General features: G+C 34.8%; 1 protein-coding gene and 1 long non-coding RNA gene across 2 annotated transcripts in view; one reads left to right on the forward strand and one right to left on the reverse strand.

The window, feature by feature from the left end:
* Positions 1–224: 224 nt before the first annotated feature.
* Positions 225–25,890, reverse strand: part of LOC123529613 (uncharacterized) — a 32,159-nt gene continuing 6,493 nt past the window's right edge. Inside the window, exon 2 of the mRNA XM_045310008.2 lies at positions 225–2,964. Coding sequence (XP_045165943.2) covers positions 1,510–2,955 — 1,446 coding nt within the window. The 5' untranslated portion in view covers positions 2,956–2,964 and the 3' untranslated portion in view covers positions 225–1,509. The remainder of the gene's footprint in view (positions 2,965–25,890) is intronic.
* LOC123529614 (uncharacterized) lies at positions 8,271–9,796 on the forward strand. The gene is made up of 2 exons (XR_006682180.2): positions 8,271–8,921; positions 9,138–9,796. It is a non-coding gene; the product is annotated as an uncharacterized LOC123529614 (long non-coding RNA).

Genomic DNA, 25,890 nt, shown 5'->3' on the forward strand with positions numbered 1-25,890 from the left:
GCAAACAAAAGCTGCAGGTCAGGATTTGAGTGCCTGGTTCAGTTGTTCTAAAACTCCTTGACGGCTATTTTGAAACTTGAATGAATTGTTTATTTATCAAGACGGCATTCAGAACCCATGTTTCTTTTGCGTCAAATAAAGATCAAACGTTTGAACTGTGATCGCTGTCAATTCTGTAGGATGAATTAAAAGTGGTCATTTTCAAATTAAAATGAATTCAAATATCTTTCTTTATCAGTTTAATGTTCTTGTAGAATATATTTAAGTACATGTACATGTTTCTATTCAAGTCTATACTTTTAAAAATAAACGTGCTAAGCAATTCAAACAATTGCAACACACTTTTGTGGAGAGCAGTGCTTTCTTCTGCAGTTTTGTTCGTTCGTATGACCTCTTGACTTGCAAAACGGACCGTAATGTATAGCTTATCTTGACAATATTTCTCTTTACAATATATACCTTACTGAAACCAATAGCAAAAGGCATGCGATATAAGATTTTATGTGGTCGAAAAATTATCTAAATGAATACTTAGTATAAAACATTTTAACTGGTCCGAAGACCTTCTGCTGGGACAAGTCGCTAAATTTTCTTAATTTCTTTCAAAATATAGCCCTAGAAGAGGAATATGCAAATTATATATATATAAAAGAAAAACATCCAATGGGTTTCCTCTATCTGTATTTCTGTCTACCTACGGCTTCATATCATAATCATCAGGGCAGACATATAAAAATGTGATAGAAAATATTAAAAGTTACTCCTGGACAAGTATTATAATAAATAAAAAAGAAAAAACATCCAATGGGTTTCCTCTATCTGTATTTCTGTCTACCTACCGGTTTCATATCATAATCATCAGGGCAGACATATAAAAAAATATATATATAATTATGGATAAATTTAATAGACCTAACTGTGTTCTTCAATAATTGTTTTAGTAATAAAAACATCAAAAGTGTACTCTTACAAACTTTCGCGCGGATGAACAATAAATTGCAACCCAGATGTCACTAATATGCTTTAATAACTATACACCTCCGTCTTTGATTATTGTATTATGAATACGCATATGTGCTATACAAGAAATGTTTTAACGATATACCTTTTAAAGACAGGCGTTTCAAACATTATGTTAAGATTTCTCTCTTCCAATCAAATTAGCGTGTTCCAACAGTGTATTTATCATGATAAATTCACTGTTCAAAAAAGTGAAATGTTCAAATTCATTACCACCGCGAAATTTCAATAAACCACTGAAAACAAGAAATGAAGGTTTACCCAGTTATGACATTTATTACAAATTAATTGCCACTCGTTGATGGGTCAAACCACGCTCCTAAGTAGATTTTATTCATGTAAGGGAGCTATCAAATATCGGTGTTCTACCCAAGTTCCCGCACACGTGCTGCATATGTCTGGAAAGGCACCTTAGGTCATCTCCCACCAATAAATCTGGACATAAATTCTGTTTACTATTGTCTGAATGTACAATTTTATCATTATCTATTATGATAAGAGACCATAGAGCAACTCCATTAACTGCCCCGGGTTACTAGCGAAGGATGATAAATCCACATTTAGAAGACTAAACAGCGAAAACAAAATTCCAAAGAAAGAAGGTTCCTTGAAAAATTCAAACAGCAGATCATATACGAAGGTAGATTGTTGCATTAAAGCTGGGGACATTTTAGAACAGACTATGAGGTTCGTTAATATAGCAAGTTTCTCAACATCATCTCTCATTTCAGAATATTGTCTCGCACTAACTGGACTTTGATATATGACTCTAATAGAGTTTCGAATTGTGTCTAAGCGCATTACAACACAGTCACTGTCCTCCAATATGTCTGTTAACGTACGATTTAATTTTATCTTGTCATGTGGTGTCCCCTTTCCCAGAAGTAGGTTTCTGCTTGGAATCATGTAATTTGGAAGGAAGTTAGAGTGTAAACATTCCCGTAAAAACGCTAAACATTGTAGTAGCAGATCTATGAGTTTATCCGGCGTGAACATATCCAAATTGTTCCTTTCTGCTACCCAGAATAAAATATTCTTGACTATGTAAGATGTAATCATGCCACAATTGGGTTTAACGATTTTCTTGAAAACCATTTTCAGCAAAATATAAAGTTTTAATTGCACTGAGCTGAAGTGAGACACAAGAATGTTCTCACCCTTTGTGAAGGAAATCCTCCATTCAAAGTTCTGTTCCTCGCTATAGGAGGATCCAACAGGAACGACAAAACCTTCCGTTTCCGACACTTCTTGACACAGGTGTGGCGGGGGCCATTTTCTGTTGCGTTTCTTCCAAACATCCAGTATTGAAGAGGATATGTAAGGCAGTGCAATTACATTGTCTGATTCTGTAGCTGGAAACTTCCAAGCTGTGATCGTGAAAATGTTGAGACTTATGGATGCTGGCACGGACGGTCCACATTGTTGTTTCATTTGGCGATGAACCCCTTCGTACGGTAAAGGAAAGAGTTCATACGCGAGCTCCATTAAATTTCTAGCACATGTGCTTGACAGAAAAACTTGACCACGATTTAAATCATAAGCAGAAGTAAAACCTAAAAAAACTGCTCCAAAAGAATTACACTCCATATCTAAAGGGTTGAGTTTTGTATAACCTGGTGGAGAATCAGTTGAGAGAATTTGTATTATGTTTAGTTCATTTTCCAATCGAGCATTGTCTAAACAGAGGAACTTACGAAGAACTATCATAACGTCAATATCACTTTCAAATAGCTTAGCTATGCCGTCACCTTTGCTTCCGGTCAAAACAAAGTCTAGATCGAAACCGGGTACAGACTGTTTGAAGGTTTTCTCTGCCTCTGCAATAATGCGTCTCATTAAATCAGCTCTAGATTCAATCTTTTCCTTAGAATAGCAAATCATATCCATTGCTGCAATGGTCATTCTTGAAAGTTCTGCATTCGACTTATTCGACATTCTACTCGGCTGCAATTAAAAAAATGAAAAATGAATACTCAACAAAGAGTAGATGACCTGCGTATTACTTCAAATCGCCCATAAATGGAAAAATGTTTGGTACATGTTCAATTTAATGAGGTACAGTACAACCTCTGTAGAGCAACACCCTTCGGGAGATACAAATATTGACTATTATTGTTTTTGTTCTGGAAAGGTAAATTTAAAAGTAAATTTCCGCTAAGGAAAATTTGGATGATGTTGTTAAGAGAGGTTTTTGCTTAAGAGAGGGTCACTCTGGAGAGGTTGTACTGTATAGTGTTTTAAGACATATTGTATGTGTTTATGTACAAAAAGAACACACAAATAATCTGGCGTCCGTCATAAACTCTTTAAAAGATTGAGTCCAAAATTCCAAAATCAACTTTAAGTAATTGCTAAAGCTTTTTTTCTGATTATAAAGATCAAATTTGAATTGATACGACTGTATGAGGTTTTCTTTGATTTAAGAAATTCAATATTTTAAATAAAAATCAGGAACTGTATTTTTATCTGATTTCTTCAGCTGTTCCATTTAGATGTTGGAAAGTTCATTATCCTAGCTGTGACTTATATATTGATTTTCTAATACGCATGGAAAGTAAACCACTTATTCTTGGTGCATTCTACTTTACAAATGTGAATATAAGAACTGAATGCTCGTTTTGTGCGTTTAGATGATTATTATGCATTATGTTCTGTATATAAATGTGTTTTCTTCTTGAGAGGGCCTCATGGAAGATTAGCATCAGCTAAATGAGCTACCCTCTATAAATAAAGAATTTACTTACTTACTTACTTACTTACTTACTTACTTATAAAACACATGGGGACTTCTAAAACACCCAAGAATCGTTTGCGCTATTCTAAACAACCAACAACAACCAGCAAGCAAATAGGACAAGCAGCACAGATAAAACGTTTTTGTTACTTCAGATGTGATTTTAAACACAAAGGTACTTATTCATGCAAATTACAATGTCATTGTCTTTTAAAACAACTAGTGTCAATTCTTCTTAAATGTATGGATAACACAAAATCATTTTAAGTGTTATAGTATCGATAACTTAACATTTTATTGGCATGCGTAGTAACAAAAGATAGATTAGTTTCTAAAGTTTCATGATTTTGCTAATTAGACCTGCGTATGCCATGTAAGGATAAAACATGGAAATTGCTATAAAAGTTTTTTTTATGTTTTTCATTCTTAGAACAAGCAGAGTAAGATAGTTAGAACTTGATGGTAAGATTCTTAATTGAACACGTTTTCCCAGCTTCATACGTAGTCGTAGAGCGAACCCTTCCTTCTTTTGAGTTAAATAGTGAAATAAATTTTCAATTTATTCCTTGACTAAAACCTTTACATTTCCTTTTAACGACATGTAAATGCAAAGGTTCTGGTATGTATAGATTTTGACGCCTTGTTCAACTGACATGCAAGCTATTTGTTAAAAAGACATATCATACCGATGACACATTCTTTCGTTCCCACACGTATAACTGATGCATAATGATAGTTGCATTGTAATGTTATCTCAATGTATATAATATATAATATTATAGTGGCAACATAATATATGTCATTTCAGGTTTTATTGTGAGGATATAGGACGCTTCAATTACAGAAGCTTCCAATGGGTCCTTAAGTACAGTGTGTTAAGCCCCTACAGGGGACATCAATCCTATTTGTACTAAGCTACTGCTGCAAGCTATTTTCTATTCCTTCCCATTTGACTTTTAAAAATGTTCGAGCTAAACCAGAGAAGGAGGGGGTAAAATTCAAAGAAAGGTTTTATGGTTGATTTGGTGATGGTTGTGGGAGGGCTGGGGAGTGTTTCTGCGGCGGCGGCGGTGATGAAATACTTAGGCACAATAAACAAAAAGTATAATTATTTAGATGAAGGGGTGGATTGCACTCCTCAAATCGTCTCATTAACAGCCATCTATATTTCAAGTTTAAAGTCAGTACCTTGAATATTTTGCACACGGCCAAAACGCAGTATTTGCCAAGATTTTACTTTAATGTTGTTGTATACAGAATAGAGACAACCGGTAGCTCTGACACTCAACATTCATAGTAATGACCACTCCTGATGGCATCAATTTCAAAAGTCAACATTTTACTACGATGTTGAATTATGACCGTAAACATGTTCCTAAAATGGCAACTTTTTGCTTTATGTTGCCTCACGTCACCACATTACATTTTCAAACTCAAGATAATGGATTTTCTGTGCTTTATTTATGGAAATAATATCAATACATGATTATAGAACATTTCCTATATTAAACTGTGATACCTAAATTCTGAAAATAGACAATGTATGAATGAAGTTATGACTAAATCACATAAAGATGTGCAGCTGCCACACTGAGTATGTTTTGTTATATGCTTGGAAAACACTGCAAACTAACCAACTGCTTTGTTAGACACGTTTTAGATCAAAGTTTGAAATAACGACACATCGTGGTATTCATGAATCGCATCTCTAAAAATCAGGGCATTACAAAGCGGGATAGTGTACTCTGACTAAATTGTCGCGTCCATTACCATGGCGTTATATTTTAAAAGTGTATTTACAAAAGAAATGCGGTCTTCCGCAATATTATACCACTCAGTGTTTTATGTTTTAAAAAAAAACTTTTATTTAGTTTATTTTGAAGTTTTTTTTTACATTTTAAAGTTTACAGACACTACATTAATTGTATAAAATTTCGATATTGAATGTTCAGCTTCTCTTTCTTATTTTATTACAAAAGAAACAAAAAAATTATCATGCAATACTGCATTATCAGTTTACTGCTTGAAAATACCTTGTCTAACAAAAATGTCACATTGCAATATCCAAAGGGTTGCCTATCTAAGAAATTTGACAGTTCATCTGTAGCTACACAGCTCATGGACAATAATCTATATTGTGTAATTGTTTGTTGAATTGAAGCAAGACTTTAAGTTCCAGTGATGACCAAGGTATGTATAAATATATCTGACGCATTGCTTATCATATTGGCTGTAACCCAAAATATGTTTTTACTTGTTTTTCTGCATTTACGATATATCCACATATATAGATCTGATGATTGTCTTATTGAAATATCGATGTCAAACATGCAATATGTAGAATATGACCTGAAATATGTATCACAAGGAAGACATATTGAGTTTGAAAATACCTTGGCTAACAAAAATGTCACATTGCAACATCCAAAGGGTTGCCTATCCAAGAAATTTGACAGTTCATCTGTAGCTACACAGCTCATGGACAATAATCTATATTGTGTAATTGTTTGTTGAATTGAAGCAAGAATTTAAGTTCCAGTGATGACCAAGGTATGTATAAATATATCTGACGCATTGCTTATCATATTGGCTGTAACCCAAAATATGTTTTTACTTGTTTTTCTGCATTTACGATATATCCACATATATAGATCTGATGATTGTCTTATTGAAATATCGATGTCAAACATGCAATATGTAGAATATGACCTGAAAGTTGTTTCACAAGGAAGACATATTGACTTTGATACATAATTTATATGGTGCAAGCCTTTTACACGGCGATGGGCCTCCGTGGCCGAATGGTTAAGGTCGCTGACATTAAATCACTTGCCCCTTATCGATGTGGGTTCGAGCCTCACTCGGGGCGTTTAATTCCTCATGTGAGGAAGTCATCCAGCTGGCTTACGGAAGGTCGATGGGTCTACCCAGGTGCCCGCTCGTGATGAAATAATGCACAGAAGGCCCCTGGTGTTTTCCTCCACCATCAAGGCTGGAAAGTCGTCATATGACCTATAATTGTGTCGGTGCGACGTTAAACCAAACAAAACAATTTACACGGCAGATATCATAAGAAACAGTCCTGTATGCCATTTGTTACTTGTACTGTCAGCGAGGTTACGGACACTACAGGATACTATATTTTTTCTAAGGCAGCTATTGTTATGATTCATATACAATTTTTGTGTTCATAAACGATAGAATATAACAAATATAACAATAAAAGGTTCTTATAGCCTATTCTGCTTGTTTCTCTCCACAAATATTGGTTAAATATGACTTTTCATACATATACCTGTATGTATTCAGCCAGACCATGTAGAACTGAATGTGTTTAGAAATTAATTTACTGTCAGAGGTATAACTTTTCTGCCGAAGAGAGCAGAAAATCGTCACTGCGACTCAAAAGATCTGAAAGATTTTATGACAAAGACGTTGAAAAAAGATGATGTCAATGTCAAGAAGCAAAAGGAGAAAATCAGGCTGAAAGCTAAGGCAGAAAATAGAAAACAATGCAAAATAGGATGCTTTGAAAAAGACTGACAGACACAGAAAAAAAGATGGAAGGAATGAAAGTAAAACTGATGGCCACTTCAGATCCTGAGTTAAAAGCCTCCCTAAAAAGGAAACAGGCTAAAGAAATGAAAAGATACGGGCAGATAAAAAAGTTAAAAGCTATGACATCAGTGCCATGATGGAAGAGTGAAGCAGCTTCTCTGGTACAGTAATGAGGAACAGGAAAGTTATTGGAAATGCTGACGATGTGTACAAATTTGCCAAGAAAATCTCAAAATGGAAGACGCCGATAATGAAAGAAACACAGTGTCCAAAAGAGAATCTGTACTCATTGAAAATGTGAACAGAAACAGACCAGAAACTAATGTTCAAATATTAACAGGATCACGAAAACTGCACTCCGTTTTAAAAAGTATTTGGGTAAAGACTATGAGCTGCACACAAGAAATTTTAGCTGCTACTGTGACGCTTGTGTAAATGGACAAAATTTAGAATGTGAGAATGTTGATATTGTTAGCAACTGGGAGCAAAGAAACCTTGACATTATAGGTAAACTCTAAGACAGTAAAAATGCAAAGAAAAATTAGCATACCAGTAAACACCAGAACCAGAATAAAAAAAAGAATTCCTTTAGAAGTAGAAAAAACAACAACAGTGACAACATCTCAACAGTCAGAACGTGCAGATTACAAAATTGGTGATTTTGTGAAAGTGAGACTGAAACCAAGAAAGGTGGCAATCTTTTTACATAGCAGAACTTACACATATCTATGAGTGTGGGCTCAAATATATGAAAAATACTGGAAATGCCTACGTATGGCCTGAGAAGCTCGACATGTCTCAGAAATTTAAAGAAAATATTATTTCAAACTAAGAAATTTGTTCTTTTCGTGTTAGTTAACTGAAACAGAAAGTAGGTCTCAAATGGTTTCCAAACATGATAACATGATCAAATGACAAATGTCTAATTCCGTTATGATAATGTGAAAAAGTGATTACCTGTCTTCAATATACAACAATATCCTGATCGAAGTATTAAAAGGTATTGCTATATTACATTGAATGTTCACGATGGGGAAAGATGCATCGAATATACCCAAAAAACGAAATTGATAATTAAACAAACAAATTAATCGCCATTTTTTTCACCCGCATAGTCAAGACGCTTATTTGCTGTATCCAAAAATAGAACTATTGTTTTTGAATTAATGCTTTAATGACCTGATTTTGTAACATAACATAAATATTGAAACACTCCGAATTTTTAGGTGATCATATCGGATTTAAAGTAAACTAGTTCAATGTATTGTTTGTCATTCGCAATAAAGAGTACGTCATAGGCCAAATGTATCATTCAAACAGTACTTCTATTTATGGATACGGTAAATAAGTGTTGGTCGAAAATGGCGGGTCAATATCGACTGGGTTAAATCTATCATGAGTGGAATGAATCTTGTAAAACGTCAAGGTAGCACAAGTTGTAAAAATGACAAATTTGAAAATCGACATCCCTGCTGATATGATCCTAAACTGTGACCACGCTGGTTTATATCAGACTGGACGATGGACGAGGAAGGGAAGAAACGAGTTGAAATATCGGGCCTCGGTGACAAACGCCAGATAACAGCAATATTTGCTGGTTCGCTTACAGGTAAAAATCTTAAAATGATGACTTAATTGCTATATATTACCCCTGTCGAATAATCCTTTTCAGTAAGTTTTCATATTAAAAGCCAACTAGGTGTGAAGTGCAGTTTTAAGCATCGTATCTATCTATGATCGCCTATGTTGTCAATGTCAATATATTGATATCGATTTAAACCAACGTGCCTGTGATATTGTGGGATTCCTTATGTTTTATTTTCAGGTGAATTTCTACCATCATAATTAATATTTGGAGGAAATACGAACCGTTGTCATCCCAGTTATGAGTTCCCCGGAGACTGGCATATAACACATAGCGACATTCACTTGGCACAACTGGCCTACGTCGATCACGTGATTCTACCGCGGTTGCATTTTTGTTGTTTAAGAGCGCAAATGATTGAAGTTTAAAAACCACTTGTCAAATAATCATATTAAAATTGTTTACGTGCCAGCGTGCTGCACTAGTTGGTTGCAGCCTATGGACTTAAGCGTGCAAAAATCGGTCAAGACGCATTTGAAGACATCGTTTGATCTTGGTGTTCAAAGAAAATCACAAAGCAATGGGCGTTGACTCTGACGAAGTCAGTCCAGCAGAGATGCTATTGCATTTTATGAAAGAGCAGTTTTCACAATGCCTTGTTTCAATGTTTCAGAGCATTAAAGCCAAACTAGAGCTAATCGTGAATGAGTTTCGTGCTGCCGGAGTAGCTGGTGCATTTGAAGATATCATGTTTCTAAATCAGTTAAAGGTTAAATGTTCTGTTAAAAATGCGAACTGCATAGACAATGATCATGTAATAGCACTTTGCTAACATATATTTTTTAAATCCACATGCAATTATATCTTACAATGTATTCATTAAAAGCAAAGTAACTTTACAGCAGTTACCAGTAGTTTAGTTTATTGGTTTTCAGGCGCTAGTCATTCTCACAACGACGCATCATGCGGGGAATTATCTCCTACTTGGCATCGAAAACGCAGAAAATTTCTCTTCTAGCAGAAATAAAACACGCAGAAATTTGTTCCACAACTTTTGGTACCAAAACGCATAATTTTAATTGCAGAAATAACCCGATATACGGTAATTCGTTTAATTATTATTGAATTGCTCTGACCATTTGCGAGCCAAAATGTAGCTTTTAGAAATTATTGGGTTACTACACTGCAGAACAGACATATTTCAATAATAGCCGTATTATTCCATACGAAAAAGCTTTTAGTTTCCCTTCGATGTTTCCCTTTGATTATCATTATATTACACAAAAACATGATCAACATCTAACCTGACAGCATACTCTAGAGTATTTGCTTCTAATATTTGAGCTATCTGATGCACGTTTCCCCACCATGACATCATGGATTAGACCAACCAAAATATCTACATGAACTGTAAATAAGTTTTGGGATCAAAGAGTCCATTCAATAGATGTGTAACAGAATTCCACTTAAGCCGGTGCTAGGGGGCGTGAGAGGTGTTGCACATTTTATTACCTCTCATTAATCGACTCAATCAAACCAAGTCTACTATTATTATTATTTTGGTTGCATTCTGTGCTTCCAAGGGATCCTTTTACAGATTATATTATTTAAGATCCCAGAACCAGGAAATCATTGTGTTTATTTATAGTAAAACCGGTTAAAGCTTCCATAATGAGTCCTAAGTCCTTTACTTGTTGGTCTATTTGTCAGGTATATATTCATACATTCTCAGATGTAGGGTTACAGCTTACGGGGCTGCGTTCTTGCGAAAAAAATTGGATTTCCTATTCGGAATGTTTCCTTTATTATTCTCCAGAGAGATGTTATTCACCTTAGGTTTGTTTTGTAGGAAAGTGCTAGGTACAAAACTTGCTTAAATTCCTTAATGCGTTTAGACCACACGGGATTCGATTAGAAAAAACATCAGACAAATACTGTCCGTGAAAATCACTGAGTAGTCTCCCTTCATGCGACGAGGATTTCAGTATATAGGGCTTTCTTGAAAGACTGCTGTATTTAGAAATACAATAGCCTTTCTAGATACATACTTTAATTGCCCATGCTTTAGTTAATGCAATGGATCCGTAATGACAGCCGGTGTAATGAAGTATTTCGACCCCCGCAGAATAACGACCCCCGTTCATTATTCTATAGAAAATGTGACTCCTTTCCTGTAAAATATTGACTCCCCTTATAAAAAAACTGACTCCCTTTGAAAACTCTATAGAATAACGACCCCAGGTCATTATTCTATAGAAAAACTGACCCCTCCAAGTAAAATACTGACTCCCTAAAGATGACTCCCTTCGAATCTCATAGAATAACGACCCCGGTTATTATTCTATAGAAAAAGTGACTCCTTCCATGTAAAATACTTACTGCCGAAATTACTACATTCGAACTCTCATACAATATCGATTCCCGGACATTATTCTATTTAAAAAAGTTACTCTTTCCGTGTAAAACACCGGCTCCTAAAAAGACTTTCGACGATAATATCTATTTAAAAGTGATCCCCACCAAACCTAACGGACAATTTTACTAGATCTACAACTCTAATACCTTCCATTGCCAATAGTTAACATTTTGATTGTACTACTACTACTGGTGCCGCTACTTCTATTGCTATTACTACATGACTTCTTCTTCTACTACTACTACTACTACTACTACTACTACTTCTACTACTACTACTACAACTGCTACTACTGATACTACTATACGAATACGTCTTGTACATCTACCTCTTCTTCTCCTGCTGCTGCTGTTGTTGCTGTCACTTATTCTTCTGCTGCTGCTGCTGCTGCTGCAACTGCCACTACCACTGCCACTACTACTACTACTACTACTTTCTATTGTTGCCGCTACCGTACTTTACTGCTACTGCTAAGTATTCCAACTTCTATTAATACTAAGTTCTATGCTAGCAGCAGTTTTCTTCTGAAGAATTACTTCATTCATCAGGGATTATTGACACTGGTGTGTTTTGTGAACGTATTGTGAATTGTTATTTTCCTGAAAAAAACTTATACACCAAGATACAGCGTCTAGAAATAGAATCCCTTTTCCCGTTGCGGAATGCTCTGATTTCTGTGTCAAGTGATGGTATCTGGGGCTAATGGTCAAACGGAAGGACGGACGGACAAGGGCAAATCTATATGCCTCCTTCCCCCGAGTGGGGACATAAAATGCAGCAATTAGGCCTTAGATACATGAGTTATCACTAAATTTGACCAAATGACCGGGGGTCGTTTTTTTATGGGAGTCAATATTCTTCGTGAGGTTCAGTTTACTTCACGTGGGGGAGTTATAGTACTATGATCTGGAGGTCATAATACTACGACCGGAGGGTCACTTTTTCTATAGAATAATGACCGGGGGGTTATTATTCTATGGGGGTCGAAATACTTCATTACACCGGCAATTCCCGTGCGATTATGCATACCGAAGAATACTACTCCAGCTAATAATCGATAGAGGTCAGATTTTCTATATAGAAATAATTAAGAAGAGCATTTACACATTTTACTTAATAACAAGAATACTAAAGTGCAAAAATATTATCCATGTCCAATATTTGATTATTCTAAATATATTTCTAAAATAAGTTTTATCTTAAAAGTTTAATTTTGATTGAAATAAAAATGTGGAAAACCACAGGTCGCCCAACAAGTCATAAACGAAAATGTTGCAGGCTCTGTTTGATCGAGCCTGTTCATATACGGTGGTGGAAGTGCAAGCTTGCGTCCACGCCCCACGCGACTATTTATAATGACGTCATTTCGTCATTTTTTCCCTTCTATTGTCTATATAAAATGTGTAAAAATCACATATACGCGTTTGTTGAAAGCATTTTTTATATAAAACCATTGATATGAAAGCTAAGGTGCAAGTGATTTCTTACTAATATATCGTTTGAATGATATACATTTTATTTTTGTAAAATAAAAAATGATGACGGTTTATTTCCACGGATTTTGAAGAGAAGCACGAAGTTGTTGTTGTAGCGCCATAGACGATGCAACAATGCCACATGAGCATGCGGTATTGTGATCAAGAGGTTAAAGTAGATGATTTAATCTATTTAGTTAATTTATGTTTTAATATTTTTTTTCGACAAAATGAGTTTTATATATGATTGTACAAATTGAAATTGTACCAATTATTGTATATTCAATTCAAAATTATTATTTTACATGAAACCCATTCCTAAACCGTAAGCTTATGAAATTAAAGCTGATTGAATTGATAAAATGTTTTATGCATCACGCGTTTATCCTATAATAATTCTTGCCAATTACGGGTCACGGGTGATCCAAGTCAGCAAAGCGCTTCAGTAAGACAACGCCGGCTAACGCGGTGTACGAGACTGCGCGAGATTATCTCCTTTTGCGATTCTGTGTATTATACTTCTTTGGTATATGGTATCGCTTTTGGTTACAACACACTAAATAATTGTTCTTCTTTATTCTATATAAAATTAACATATTTCTAATGGCCGCAGCACACATCAGGACCCATTTTAAATGTCTGTAACTTACTTTTGCTTGAAGAATATTGTTAGTGCTGAATAAAAATCATAAGAAAAGTGGGGGTCATGTTTGATGCAAGAAAAATATTTTCAGTCAAACACAAACTGCAAATTCAGCTAAAAATGAGACCCCAAATTGTAGCAGTGGTGTCTGATCTAAGTTTCCCTGAAAAATTCTGTTATGTCGTTATTTCATTATGAAAATGCTACCCACATGTCCAGCATAGATTTGTCATGTGATTTTAGCAATAACATTGCAAAGGAAATAAGGAAAATAGCTCTACAGAGCAAACAAACAGAGGACTATTTGTATCCGCCATTGTGTGACTACCATTCTTTTCGCGCCATTTACCTATTTAGTGTCTGTATGCCTTTTGTCTATTGATGTCTAAGTAACTATAGGTTATAAGCTTTGTATCAGGAAACTGCAGCGGAAAAAATGAGCGACTTTAGGAGCGCAATATTATTCCGCTAAAGAACGAGTGCATATTTCCCGATGCAAAGAAAGAAGATAATAACCTTTTTATTACATACGTATCTACATGTAAAAATGTAATGTAAATATTATGAATTTGTTCAATAGCCTGAATAAGATTGACAATATTAATCTAAATAAAATTAGATTAATTAATTAAATTACTTCAAGCACCCGATATGAAATTCAGGCGTTGGTATATGGAAAAATATTGACGTTTCCGGTTTCATTGTAAATAAACCGGTAATAGAAACGGGTATGTAATAATAGGTCTTATCAAAGCTATGAGAAGATCCTTTGAAAGCATAGGAATGATGGCAGATTCCATTGTCTGAGTCTGTTCAGCGGCACTGGCTAAAGTTTCTTTAGGATTTTTACAAATCCCTGTAAACTCATAAAGAAGACTTTTCATAGTACCATTTTGTTTTGGTTTTGCAACACATCAGTAAAGGCTGTTTGAAGATCAAGGTACAGCATAGTTTCATTACGTTTATGTATTTGGCATTTCAAATTGGTACACACATTAACTAATTAGTCCTACATGGCTTCAAACAAGGGAATAAAGCTAAAACGATATAACTAAAAGCTTTATTGGTATTTTGTTTGCATGAGATAGTCTACAATCACAAAGGAGATTTTTCAAATATGGCATTATAGAATCTATCATGAAAAGAAAGAAAGAAGAACATAATTTTGACAGATCATGAAAACAGGTATCAAAGCTAATTCTCTAGCTTTTTTTCATATTTTGAGATAGACTTTCAAAAGTACACACTTCTACGTTGTAGATATTAAACGATAAAATAATGGAACTTATCTTCGTTTTCCCTGTATGACCAACGCGGGATATTATTACTTATTATAGTCTCCACAGTGCGAAGATTGCATATATGGTAACATGAAGAGAATCAAGAGAATCGTACATATACAAAATATTAAATTTTCTGTTCAGACATTCATAGAGCAAGTCAATGTCAAAGTTACTTATACTTCCATACAACACCACACAAATAAGTTTATGAAAGTCTCACATGAAAACATTTCTTAAGGAAAATATGAGAGACAGTTTTAGTAGGAGACCTTTAATATATGGTAACGTAAGAAGTCGACAAAAATGTACAATAAAATAGTACAAGGGAATGTATACCACATTATATAAGAACAGTAAATGTGTCACATAAGTCTACCACATATACGAATCAATTATAAATTATAAATTATTCTAATTGTATTGGCGTTGTATATTTACAAACAAACAAATGTAAAAAGGTAAAAGTAAAATTTTGATGCTGAGCATCAAGTCGCCGGAGAACTGATTTATGTATTATGCATCGCGAGTTACTTGTGCTGCGACTGTTATAAATCTTTTATGCAAGTTTGACGATGAAAGGCTGAAAATCGTCGCATCCTTCTTGAAAGTTAGCCAAAACCCTTTTACCATATTGATCTTTTTTCTTTGTTTACAAAACCCGCGCGCCAGCATCCTCACGAATAAGAACGGAACTGAATGGGAATCTACGACGGCATATATATTTTTTCACATTTTCAAACAATAAATGCAAAAGATTTCTTGTAACTGAAACATTTCGGCAATGAAAGTCCCATAGTTTGTCAACAAAGTAAAGAAATCACTCTTCTAGTGGGAAATTTCCAACCGAGGTCTTCTGGCATATATGACGATGTTACAGCCCTACAAGGCCACCAATCGATTTCATTTAATTGACAATACATAAAGTCTAACTATGTGTTAACAATGAAACCCTTTAAGGTGGTCAACTGCAGGTCCTAAGCATATATAAAACATCATAAAGTACTCGTAATCGTCAAAAGCAGTGTAATATTTCATAGCAGTTGAATTCTTTCTAAACTTTTCAACCGAAAAAGGTGCTTCAAAGTCTACTGGAAGTTCACATTGAATGGCAATATTTATGGTTGCGGGGCTCAAAACTTCCTCTGATATTGTTTCACTGGACACTTCTACTTCCACCTGAACATCTGGTATTTTCAATGAATCCGGATTTTGTTGTGAAGATTATGCCAATTTTTTGGTACGTCTTTGTTCAACCCTCGCTCTCCGTCTCGCTTTCAATTCCATTTTCTCAAGTGAGCTTGTGGACATCCTCTCGAAGAAGACAGACGGAACTACTCCATTCTTCAAACGCATTCTTTTGTCTGAAAATTAATTGAAATAACTTATAATCAATCAGGAATATTTTTGTAAACACATGTCAGAATTAAATATCAAGAATACTAGTACATCAATGACTTTAAGACTAAATATATTTTTGTCAAATTATGCTATAATGCAATTAATTCAGAAAATGTGTACTTACGTTTTTCACTTGTTGTGTAGTCTTCTGGTTTAAAATGCCTATAGCAAACAAAGTCATGTTTTGAAGGATCCCATAATTTGCCATTCTTTATTCACAGCTACCCTCCATTTGTCTTTTAATGTCTAGTCCTTTGGAAAATGGAATCCTCCAAACCCATTTCAAAAGTGATACACAACAATAATTAACCATATTGTTTCTCGGAAATAAGAGTAAAAATGTTACTGATACTTGATCTATAAACTGTTAACCTAATTACTTCTACAACAAAGGTAAGGTCAGTTTATTCTATATACACCACATAATCTACTGTAAATAATCTCTCAGGCATGTAGCATTTTAGAGGAATACCTCGTATTTGACAGGAGCAGTGAAGAGATAACTCTACCTGGATTAACTTGAAACTGACACATTTAATGATATTCATATAGGGATAAGTTCTTTATACATTTTTCCATTTTCCTAAAAAGCTATCTTTTGAAATAATAAAAATCGTATGTAATTTTCAGCTCCTTATTTCTTTATGTAAACCTTTCATTAACTGCCTTATTTTTCTTTTATTTACAATATCATTTTTTTAAAATAAATTCTAAACCGGCGACTAATAACGCATATGACCACCTTCAAAATAAAAACGAAATGTGTATATGAAGCCGGAAATGTTATTCAAGCAAATAGAGTGTCTGTTATAAGTACATAGCAAATGTAACATATCCAATAATACGGTGTGACTTATGGTCATTTAACTGCCAACAAAGGATACTTACACACTACTCTGATATCTATAAGAAGACAATTTAGATACATACATGAAAAAAATGTTGATAAAATAAGAAAAATTTCATAAAGTCTATCTCTCATCTCAAAGTGAGACCTTTGAGCTAGACATATTGTCTAAGTATGGTGAATAATTGTGCCATGTAATTCTGAAACTGTGACAAACACATAAATACCTTGATTACAATCCTAACCTTCGCTGTTTGAAAACGCAACACTTATATAGCTCTGAATAACTCTTAATTCAGATATATTTTGAACTAATTGTAATTTCTATTCTCCTTATTTTGGGCTTCAGAAGACAAACAATAAAGAAATAAAATGACAAAACAATTGTTAGAATAAGGGTGTTCGCCTAATTTGCTGATCAGAGATCGGCTTAATGACGTTTCGTGTATTCTTCAATACATATGAAATAATATTAATATCATATTCAAGAAAAAAAAGATTACAAACTTGTTCATACCATTAAAATACAATAAAACAGCTTATATGTATATGGAATCACGTGATAATAACCAAGAAAATACAAATCAGAGCTATCACTGAATGTGATTAATACCTCCGCAAGGGAAGTGACTGTGTCTTACTTGAAGGGCACATAATTCTGCAGTGCCTCAACTGACGGAAATGAAATATGTCACGCACAAATAATGACAGTATGCACAACTGCAGTCTACTGACTGATAGATATGAACATAATTCTGTTATAGGAATTATATAATCACTTATATACCGCCCCCTCAGCTGTCCTCTTACAATTTTGTTAAAAACTGAATGTTTTCGGCATTTCCACGTGAACATCGGCATTGTATGTATTAAACATAAATGCTTTGTTCTGCCATAGTGTCTTCGTTGTTTCGCAACAGTGTCGGCTTCAGAGGATATGGACTAGGTGTTTTCTCAAAACAGTTTTTATTCAATATTGAGTACTTTGAAATAGAGAGTATTAACTTTCTCCTCCAACCGCTTCGTCTGTCCCTTTTTGTGCCCGTCTTCTAACGACCACGCTCAAAACCTTTGTTCCATTGTGCCATTTCTAGATCATTGTCACAAACGAAGGCCCGTCCATATTTTCTTAGCTCATTGAAGAAAATATATAAAATTGCAACTGAATGTTCACTCAGAACGACCTGGAGAACCCATGTTCCATCTGCGCAAGCCAATTGTCAATGTTACACTAGAAGGTTGAATATTTAAGCCTTTTATATTCATCTGGTTCATATCGTCTATACAACTTGAAAATATTTGTAAAATTTGTGCAGAATGTTTCACTCATCAAGAAAAGGTTGAGAGTTTGTGTTCAAAGGCATGCACCGATGATAAGATTTGTTCCTCGTATCTTGTTGAACGGACTATAATGTATATGTTATTTTGACAATATTTCACTTAAAAAATCACTTATCACTTACTTCAACCAATAGCAAAAGACATGCGGAATAAGATAACAAGTAACTATGATTTTTTATGTAGTCGAATAAATTATCTAACTGATATGCAAAAAAGACTTACTTCGTCCGACAACCGTTCCTTTGGGACAATTCGCTAAATTTTCTTAATTTCTTTTAAAATGTCCCCACGTAATCCATTTTCGACGGACAGATATTTTCGACGGTGTCGTAATTTTCGGTTAATTGGCAAATCGCGCGCATGTCAGGTGGCGATCACGTGATGTTTTGACAGTACGTAACATGACCTAATTTTACCATTATGGATATAAAAATGGTAAGTAAATCATCAAATTATGATAAACATACCTTTTTATACATGTTTTAACTAATCCCAAAACTGTCCCTTAAATACACCCTTTATTTTACTACTTAGAACGCATGAAAAACTTTTACAGATCGTCTGCATCTGCGGCCATCTTTGTTGTTGTTGTGAATATAATAATTATCCAAAACCTATACCACACAGTGCTAATAATGTACACCAAGCCAACATGGTCCCCTTATGCAATAAATGCGAATATGATATATTGTTTCAGTCCTGTTTTAATGTTCTCTATATATTTTTACAGAATTCTAGCAAAGTGAGGGGGCCCTATAGATCATATGATGTTCAGGATCTGACAAATGCATACGAGGCTGTTTTAAATTAAGGGATACCTGTTGAAAGGGCTGCCAAAAGGTACTGTGTGTACCAATGACCACACTCAAAGATCGTGTGAGAGGTAGAATTAGTTCAGAGACAGTTAAGTCAGGTCCACCACCTCTGTTTTCTCAAGAAGATGAGGCTATTTTGGCACGTTATTTGCTTATCATGAGTGAAGTTGGGTATGGGTACTCCAAACAGGAAACCATTAACATTGCTACAGAAGTTGTCTTTATAAAAATATCTTTTTGCAGTTCCGGACAACTGTTTTGACATATAGTCTCGATAACCAGTTAATATTTTCACGAAAACGTTCTCCTAAATTTACGAAAGTTTATTCAATCTTTCGCGAAATGTATTGTTTTTTTTTCTCGAAAGTTCATAAAATTGTCATGCAAATTTTATGATTATCGTATGCAGAAATATGCAACCATAGCTAATAGCACATTCTTTCCTAATAACAAACAGTCCGATGAAAATGTCGTGTCAATCTAAATAGATTTTCTGCGTTGTTCGTTAAAAGTTGAACATTGAAAGGCTCCATAGTGAAAGTATAAGGGAAGGTATACTGCTATATATAAGAACAGGAGATGTGTCAGAGTAAACTCCCTCTGTCACATATACGAAAATCAATTTTAAATATACATCATATCACCATGAGCCTTGTATGTAACGAAATGTGTATTTGAAAGCAGAAATGTAATTCTCTGTAATAAGTACATATCAAATGTAACTAGGGATGGGAACGAATACTGAAATCAATATTCGAATGTTCGGTTTGCCATATTCGAATATTCGGTTTGCTTTAATGGAAGCTTTCAATTCTTATTAAGTGTTTGGCATATACACAACATATTCATTTGTTTAAAGCATGGATCATCGTACGTAATAAGGCCAAAAAATGTTTGTTTCGGGTAACCCGATCCTACCTAGCAAAACCCGCCGATCCTAGCGTATTATGTCACGATTCTGTCAGTATAATCATGAACATATTTAACCAATTCAGTGTTTTAGCTTCAAAATGATACAAAAAAAATCAAAACGATTATAATTTAGATCGTCGCAATTTTATCTAAAAATAGCAGGTCGTCCCATTTAGACACGTGACGCGCTGTTGTCTTACCGCCGCCATTTTGAAAATTTTCAATCGGCGTGTAAAAATCGTCGTGTAAAAAGCTAGTAAGGAGACTTAAACCTCCTTCAACATGAACTTATGCATCAATCATATGTTGTTTCTTGATTTTATTATAAAGTACTTAAAAATTTAATTCGAATACGGCCGATTGTGGATGAAAACCGATTCTGCGGATGGTCTGAAATTTAACGTCGTACAAAATATTGTGAAAAGATCGACATATCTACAAGTTTGGTATTGTTTTCGAAAAAAATTTCTACAACTTGTTACATAAAACAGGCGCCAATAAAAATGAACAAAAGATAAAAAGATATCACATTTACGCCTAATACAAACTGTTAATCCGTAGTGATGACCCCAGGTAATTTTGCATTGCAATTTTCTTGTTAATTGGACATCTTTTGACATGCATCTGACACATTGACGCCTGTTGCAAACTGTCCATCCGTAACGATGGCCCCTGCCAAGTATGCATTGCTATTGTCTTATTAATTGGACATCTTTTGATACGCGATAAACAAACATGACATGGTTTTATTCTGTAGAATTAGCAAGCTCATATTGCACAAAAATCAATGATACTTATTTTGAAAAAAAAAAACAATAATTTACGAATATTCGAATTTGATTTTCATATTCGAATATTAGACCGATTTTCGAATATTCGAATATTCGTTCCCATCCCTAAATGTAACACATCCAATAATACGGTGTGACTTAAGGTCTTTTAACTGCCAACAAAGGATACTTACACACTGCTCTGATATCTATAAGAAGACCATTTAGATACATACAACGGAACCAAGCAAAGTATAACGCCACACTCGGTTTGTTCGAGTCTGCTCAGTATGTTCTATACCCCGTACACCCGTAAGCACAGGCTTAAGCGGAATTCTGTTTATTTTGAATGGACTCCTGCGAACGTCTTCCTCTCCGAGCTCCCCGGTGCGTGCACGCCGTGGAGAGGGCACATATGGCGCTAACTGGGTCATGTATATTGTCTGTATATTGTCGACCTAGTTAGCGTCACATGACTAAAACCGGGGAGTGTGGCCGTAAAAAGGGAACAACAATCAACCGGAATGCATCCTGCCGATATGTACAACGTCGTTTTGTCGGTGGTCTACATGGTGAGCCGCGCCACGACTTGAGAACCTGAAGAGTTGCACCCTGCTGGATATCTACGTCGACAGCATGATTTTAACCTGCTTTTACTTTGCTTTTAACCGTTCTCATCGGGTTGATGACCGATGTGGCTGGTGCGCTCTTGCGGCTCTTGACGTATACCCGGCAGCTGACCGATGGCAGCGGATTCGACTCAACAGGGACTCGAACTGGGCACTGAGGGACGTCAGCTGCGGTCGACTTTGCTGAAATTGTCGCATATTGCCAACAAATTGCGGTCTGTTTTGGTGACGACAACGACGTAAAGGCTTGCCGTATCTGAGTGCTGAAGGGGACTAATTATGTGGACGACCGAGGGGGGTACCACAGATCATGGCGGCGGGATGCATTCCGGAGGACCAGACGTTTTATATAGCAAGAAAAGGAAGGAGGTCTGAACTGTAGAAAGATAAACACGCAGACTACAACATTACTACGCAGATTACATCATAACTACGCAGACTACAACATAAGAAGGCACTACATAACTACGATGACACACAACAGAAGACATATAATTACGATAAAATAAATGATGTATTATAAAGGGAGTGAAGAAAAGATGATGTGACGAAGGAGGAGGGAATAATTGCAGCAACAGTCGCCCATATGGTATCAACCGGTGGCGACTATAAATAAACTCAACACACACACACACGCGAACGTCTTGCACTGTTTTGTTATGGTTATTGCGTCAAGGTGTAGTCTGGAGTAAAACGTCTTACAGCGTGACCTTAACCTTTTTGCAAGGGGCATTGCACATGACCTATCGTCTTTTTATGAAGGATTTTGCAACGCTTCTTAGATATCAATCAATGCATGTCAAAGTTGACTGGATAAAAAAATGATATAGAAACTTATCTCATATCTCAAAGTGAGACCTTTGAGCTGGACATATTGTCTAATTATGGCGGATTATTGTGCCATGTAATCTGAAACTATGGGACATATACACCTAATAAAATTCGAACCTCCGCGGTTAAAAAAAATGTTTTAAATGCAACACTTACATAGCTCTGAATAACTTTTATTTCAGACATGTTTTGTAACCAATTTTAATGTCTATTCTCCTTACTCCTTACTTAAGATATATACATATGTACTATAGAAATGAAATGACAAAACATGCGTTAGAATAAGGGTGTTCGCTTGTCTTGCTGATAAGATCAGCTTAATGACGTTTCATGTATTCTTCAATACATATAAAGTAATATTAATATCATAATCAAGAAAAAAAGATTGCAAACTTGTCGATACTCTTACAAATACAATAAAACAGCTTATAATTATGTACTTGGAATCACGTGTTCCAATAAACAAGAGATAAACAATACAAAATTAAAGCTATCACTGAATGTAATTAATACCTCCGCAAGGGAAGTGATTGTGTCTAACTTGAAGGGCACATAAATCTGCTGTGCCTCAACTGACGCTATTGAAATAATTATGTCACAATCTCTCATGCACAAATAATGCCAGTATGCACAAGGGCTTTTAACTCTGCAGTGTTTTGACTGATAGATATGATTATAATTCTGTTATAGGAATTATATGATCGGTTACACACCGCCAGATACCGCCCCCTCAGAGTTATTCAAAAACTGTCCTCTTATAATTTAAGAAAGTGAATATTTTCATCATTTCCACGTGAGCATCGGGATTGCATGTACTAAACATAAATGCTTTGTTCTGTCATAGTGTTTTCTGAATGTTCACTCAAAACGACCTGGAGAACCCATGCTCCACCTGCGCAAGCCAAATGTCAATGTTACACTAGAAGGTTTGATATCTGAGCCTTTGATATTCATCTGGTCCATACCTTCTATACAACTTGAAAATATTTGTGAATTTTGTGTAGAATGTTTCATTCATCATGAGAAGGAAGTTTGTGTTTAAATGCACCAAAGCAAACTAAAGCTGCAGGTCAGGATTTGAGTCTCGGATATAATGCTCGATTCAGTTGTTATAAAACTCCTTGACTGATATTTTGAAATTGAATGGATTGTTTATTTATCAAGACATCAGGCAGAACCCAAGTTTCTTTGGCGGCAAATAAAAATCAAAAGTTTGAACCTGTGATCGCTGTCAATTCAGTAGGGTGAATTAGTTCTTATCCAGAATTTATTTCCACGCAAAGGTGGTCATTTTCAAATAAAAAATGAATTCAAATAACTTTCTTTATCAGTTTAATTTTCTTGTACAATCTAATTAAGTATAAGTTTCTATTCAAACCTAAAAATCTATTCATATTCCTATTCAAATCTGTTCAAATACATGTTTCTTTTGTGGGCCAAGATCAAAACAATGCACTAAAATACATCTTCAGGTAGATATACGTTTAAAATTAAACGTTTAAACAGTGTGTACATACCACGTGGTTTGTGACGTCATTTTCGGGTATTACGGCAAGAAAATTTATAAACAAATCCGTCGAATCAGAACTTAAAAACACCGTAAGTATTTCATTTTTTCACAGATTTGAATAATTCTTTTACGAGGCTCAAGCCAAGATAGTTGACTATAAACGTAAGGCAATGTTTTTCTGAATTTCTAAGCAGTTTTTGCAAAAGTCCGTTCCAACCCTGAAATTCGGCAAATTCTTGGAGGGTAATACGGCAAGAAAACCCCGTGTTTTACAAAATAATGCAGAATTGCTTTCCTTTACATTGCTGTGTCTTTCACCGCTGTTTATTTCGGTTCCAAGAAGGCCTGCGAACCACTTTACTGGAAATAAAATGGTAGGTGTCTCTGTGAAAAAATGTGTCTTCAGAAAATGCTAATACGGCAAGAATGATACGACGGCAAGTAGAATCATGAATACACCTATTGTTCCTTTACGAATAGTTTCGCGGATTATTGAGGGTGAGACTCGTTTCCTCATGTATAAACCCCGTTTGCAGATTTCTTTAGCTTTTAAGATTAATTTCGGTATGATGTAATATGAAAGAACGGCTTTTTTCAACGCTTCTTAAAGATCGTTTAGTAGATCTATTAACAATTTTCTGTTTCATTACTTGTTATCTAATAATTTAGAGCTTTCAAGAGAAGTTTCCTAATTTCTACTTTATTTATAGTCTCAAGAGGTATCTTGAAAATGAGTCCTTATGTATATATACTGTTGCATCCGCGAATGCTAACAACCATCTTAAAAGATTCAAACTGCCAAAATGTCTACAAAAAGTGTTTAAAATTGAAAATACATCCTACATCTTAACATTATGTGTATACTAATCTACTAATCAAGCATTAGTGACAGTTGGGCCTCTGAACAATGCCTATCAATAATAGTAATTGATAATGTATCGAAACTTTATATAGGATTAAGTCTTTGAGATTTCGTGATTATGGTGGTAGATCTACTAAACTTTGATTAAGAAAAAGGTTGATGTTAGCAAAGACAAATACTCTGATGACGTATTTTAAAAAAAACTTTTTTCAGAGTAATGACGAAAACAAAGACTAAACTTAAACTTGGGAAACGATCTAAGACGTCAGTGTTCTGACACAGAAACCAACAAGCGAGTTCAAATGTAAAGTTTGTTACATCGTGGATACGTACAGAAGATAAAATTTCAATGAAGCTACTTATTAACATAAAATTAACACATTAAATTATAGTACATGTATATGCAGATACCAAGTAACAAATTTTAGAAATTTATTAAACGTTTTGAAATGTAAAACATAACAGTGAAATATAAGTAAAATTGGAAATATTCATTTTATCAGACCCAACAAAGCAATGGCAATATAACAAATGCAAAATCAATAAAAGGTCACCAAGCTAGCTTTGTAGTTTCCATATACGCAAGGACATATTATGCACATTGAAACTTAGTAATCAACGTTCATAAATAAAGACTGTGCAGCATCCTTTTGTGATAAATTTGTATTTCAAAATTAGCTTTAACTCAAACTAACACCTGTATGTGATATAAAGTTATTCTAAGAGCAAAGCATTTCCATCTCGACTTTGCATTTGTCGTACCGTCCATTAATCACAGTTTAATCAATGTAAACCATATATAAATAACAAAAATATACATGTGTATGCAGTACTTCTTGTATGTCATACTAGAGTGTAAAATGCAGATTCACCTTTAAAAAATAAAAATAATATACAAAACGTAATGTGTTAAGATATTTTCTCAAATATCTGGACACTTTTAACGCGTTTAAACTAAACCAACGACTAGAAGAATATAATAAATTCGAGTTTGAGTAAAACTTCTTGGAAGCGTTAGTGATTACTAGTAGTCAAAGAGCACACATAAGTGCGATATTGATCTGCTCCTGAGGCATACCTGTCTGTTGGTAAATAAAACATATCACAGACGGTGTAACATCTTCCAAATACAGGTCATGTAATGAAACAGTTGTCTACTACTAAATTATGACCCTACTTCTGGTAAGCATCACAGAATCATTACTGAAGATAACTTGGGCTTATCATAAAACTTAAAAATTATATATCCAGTCATATAAAT

This window comes from Mercenaria mercenaria, chromosome 13 (genome assembly GCF_021730395.1).
Source record: "Mercenaria mercenaria strain notata chromosome 13, MADL_Memer_1, whole genome shotgun sequence".
In the NCBI taxonomy this organism is placed as follows: domain Eukaryota; kingdom Metazoa; phylum Mollusca; class Bivalvia; order Venerida; family Veneridae; genus Mercenaria; species Mercenaria mercenaria.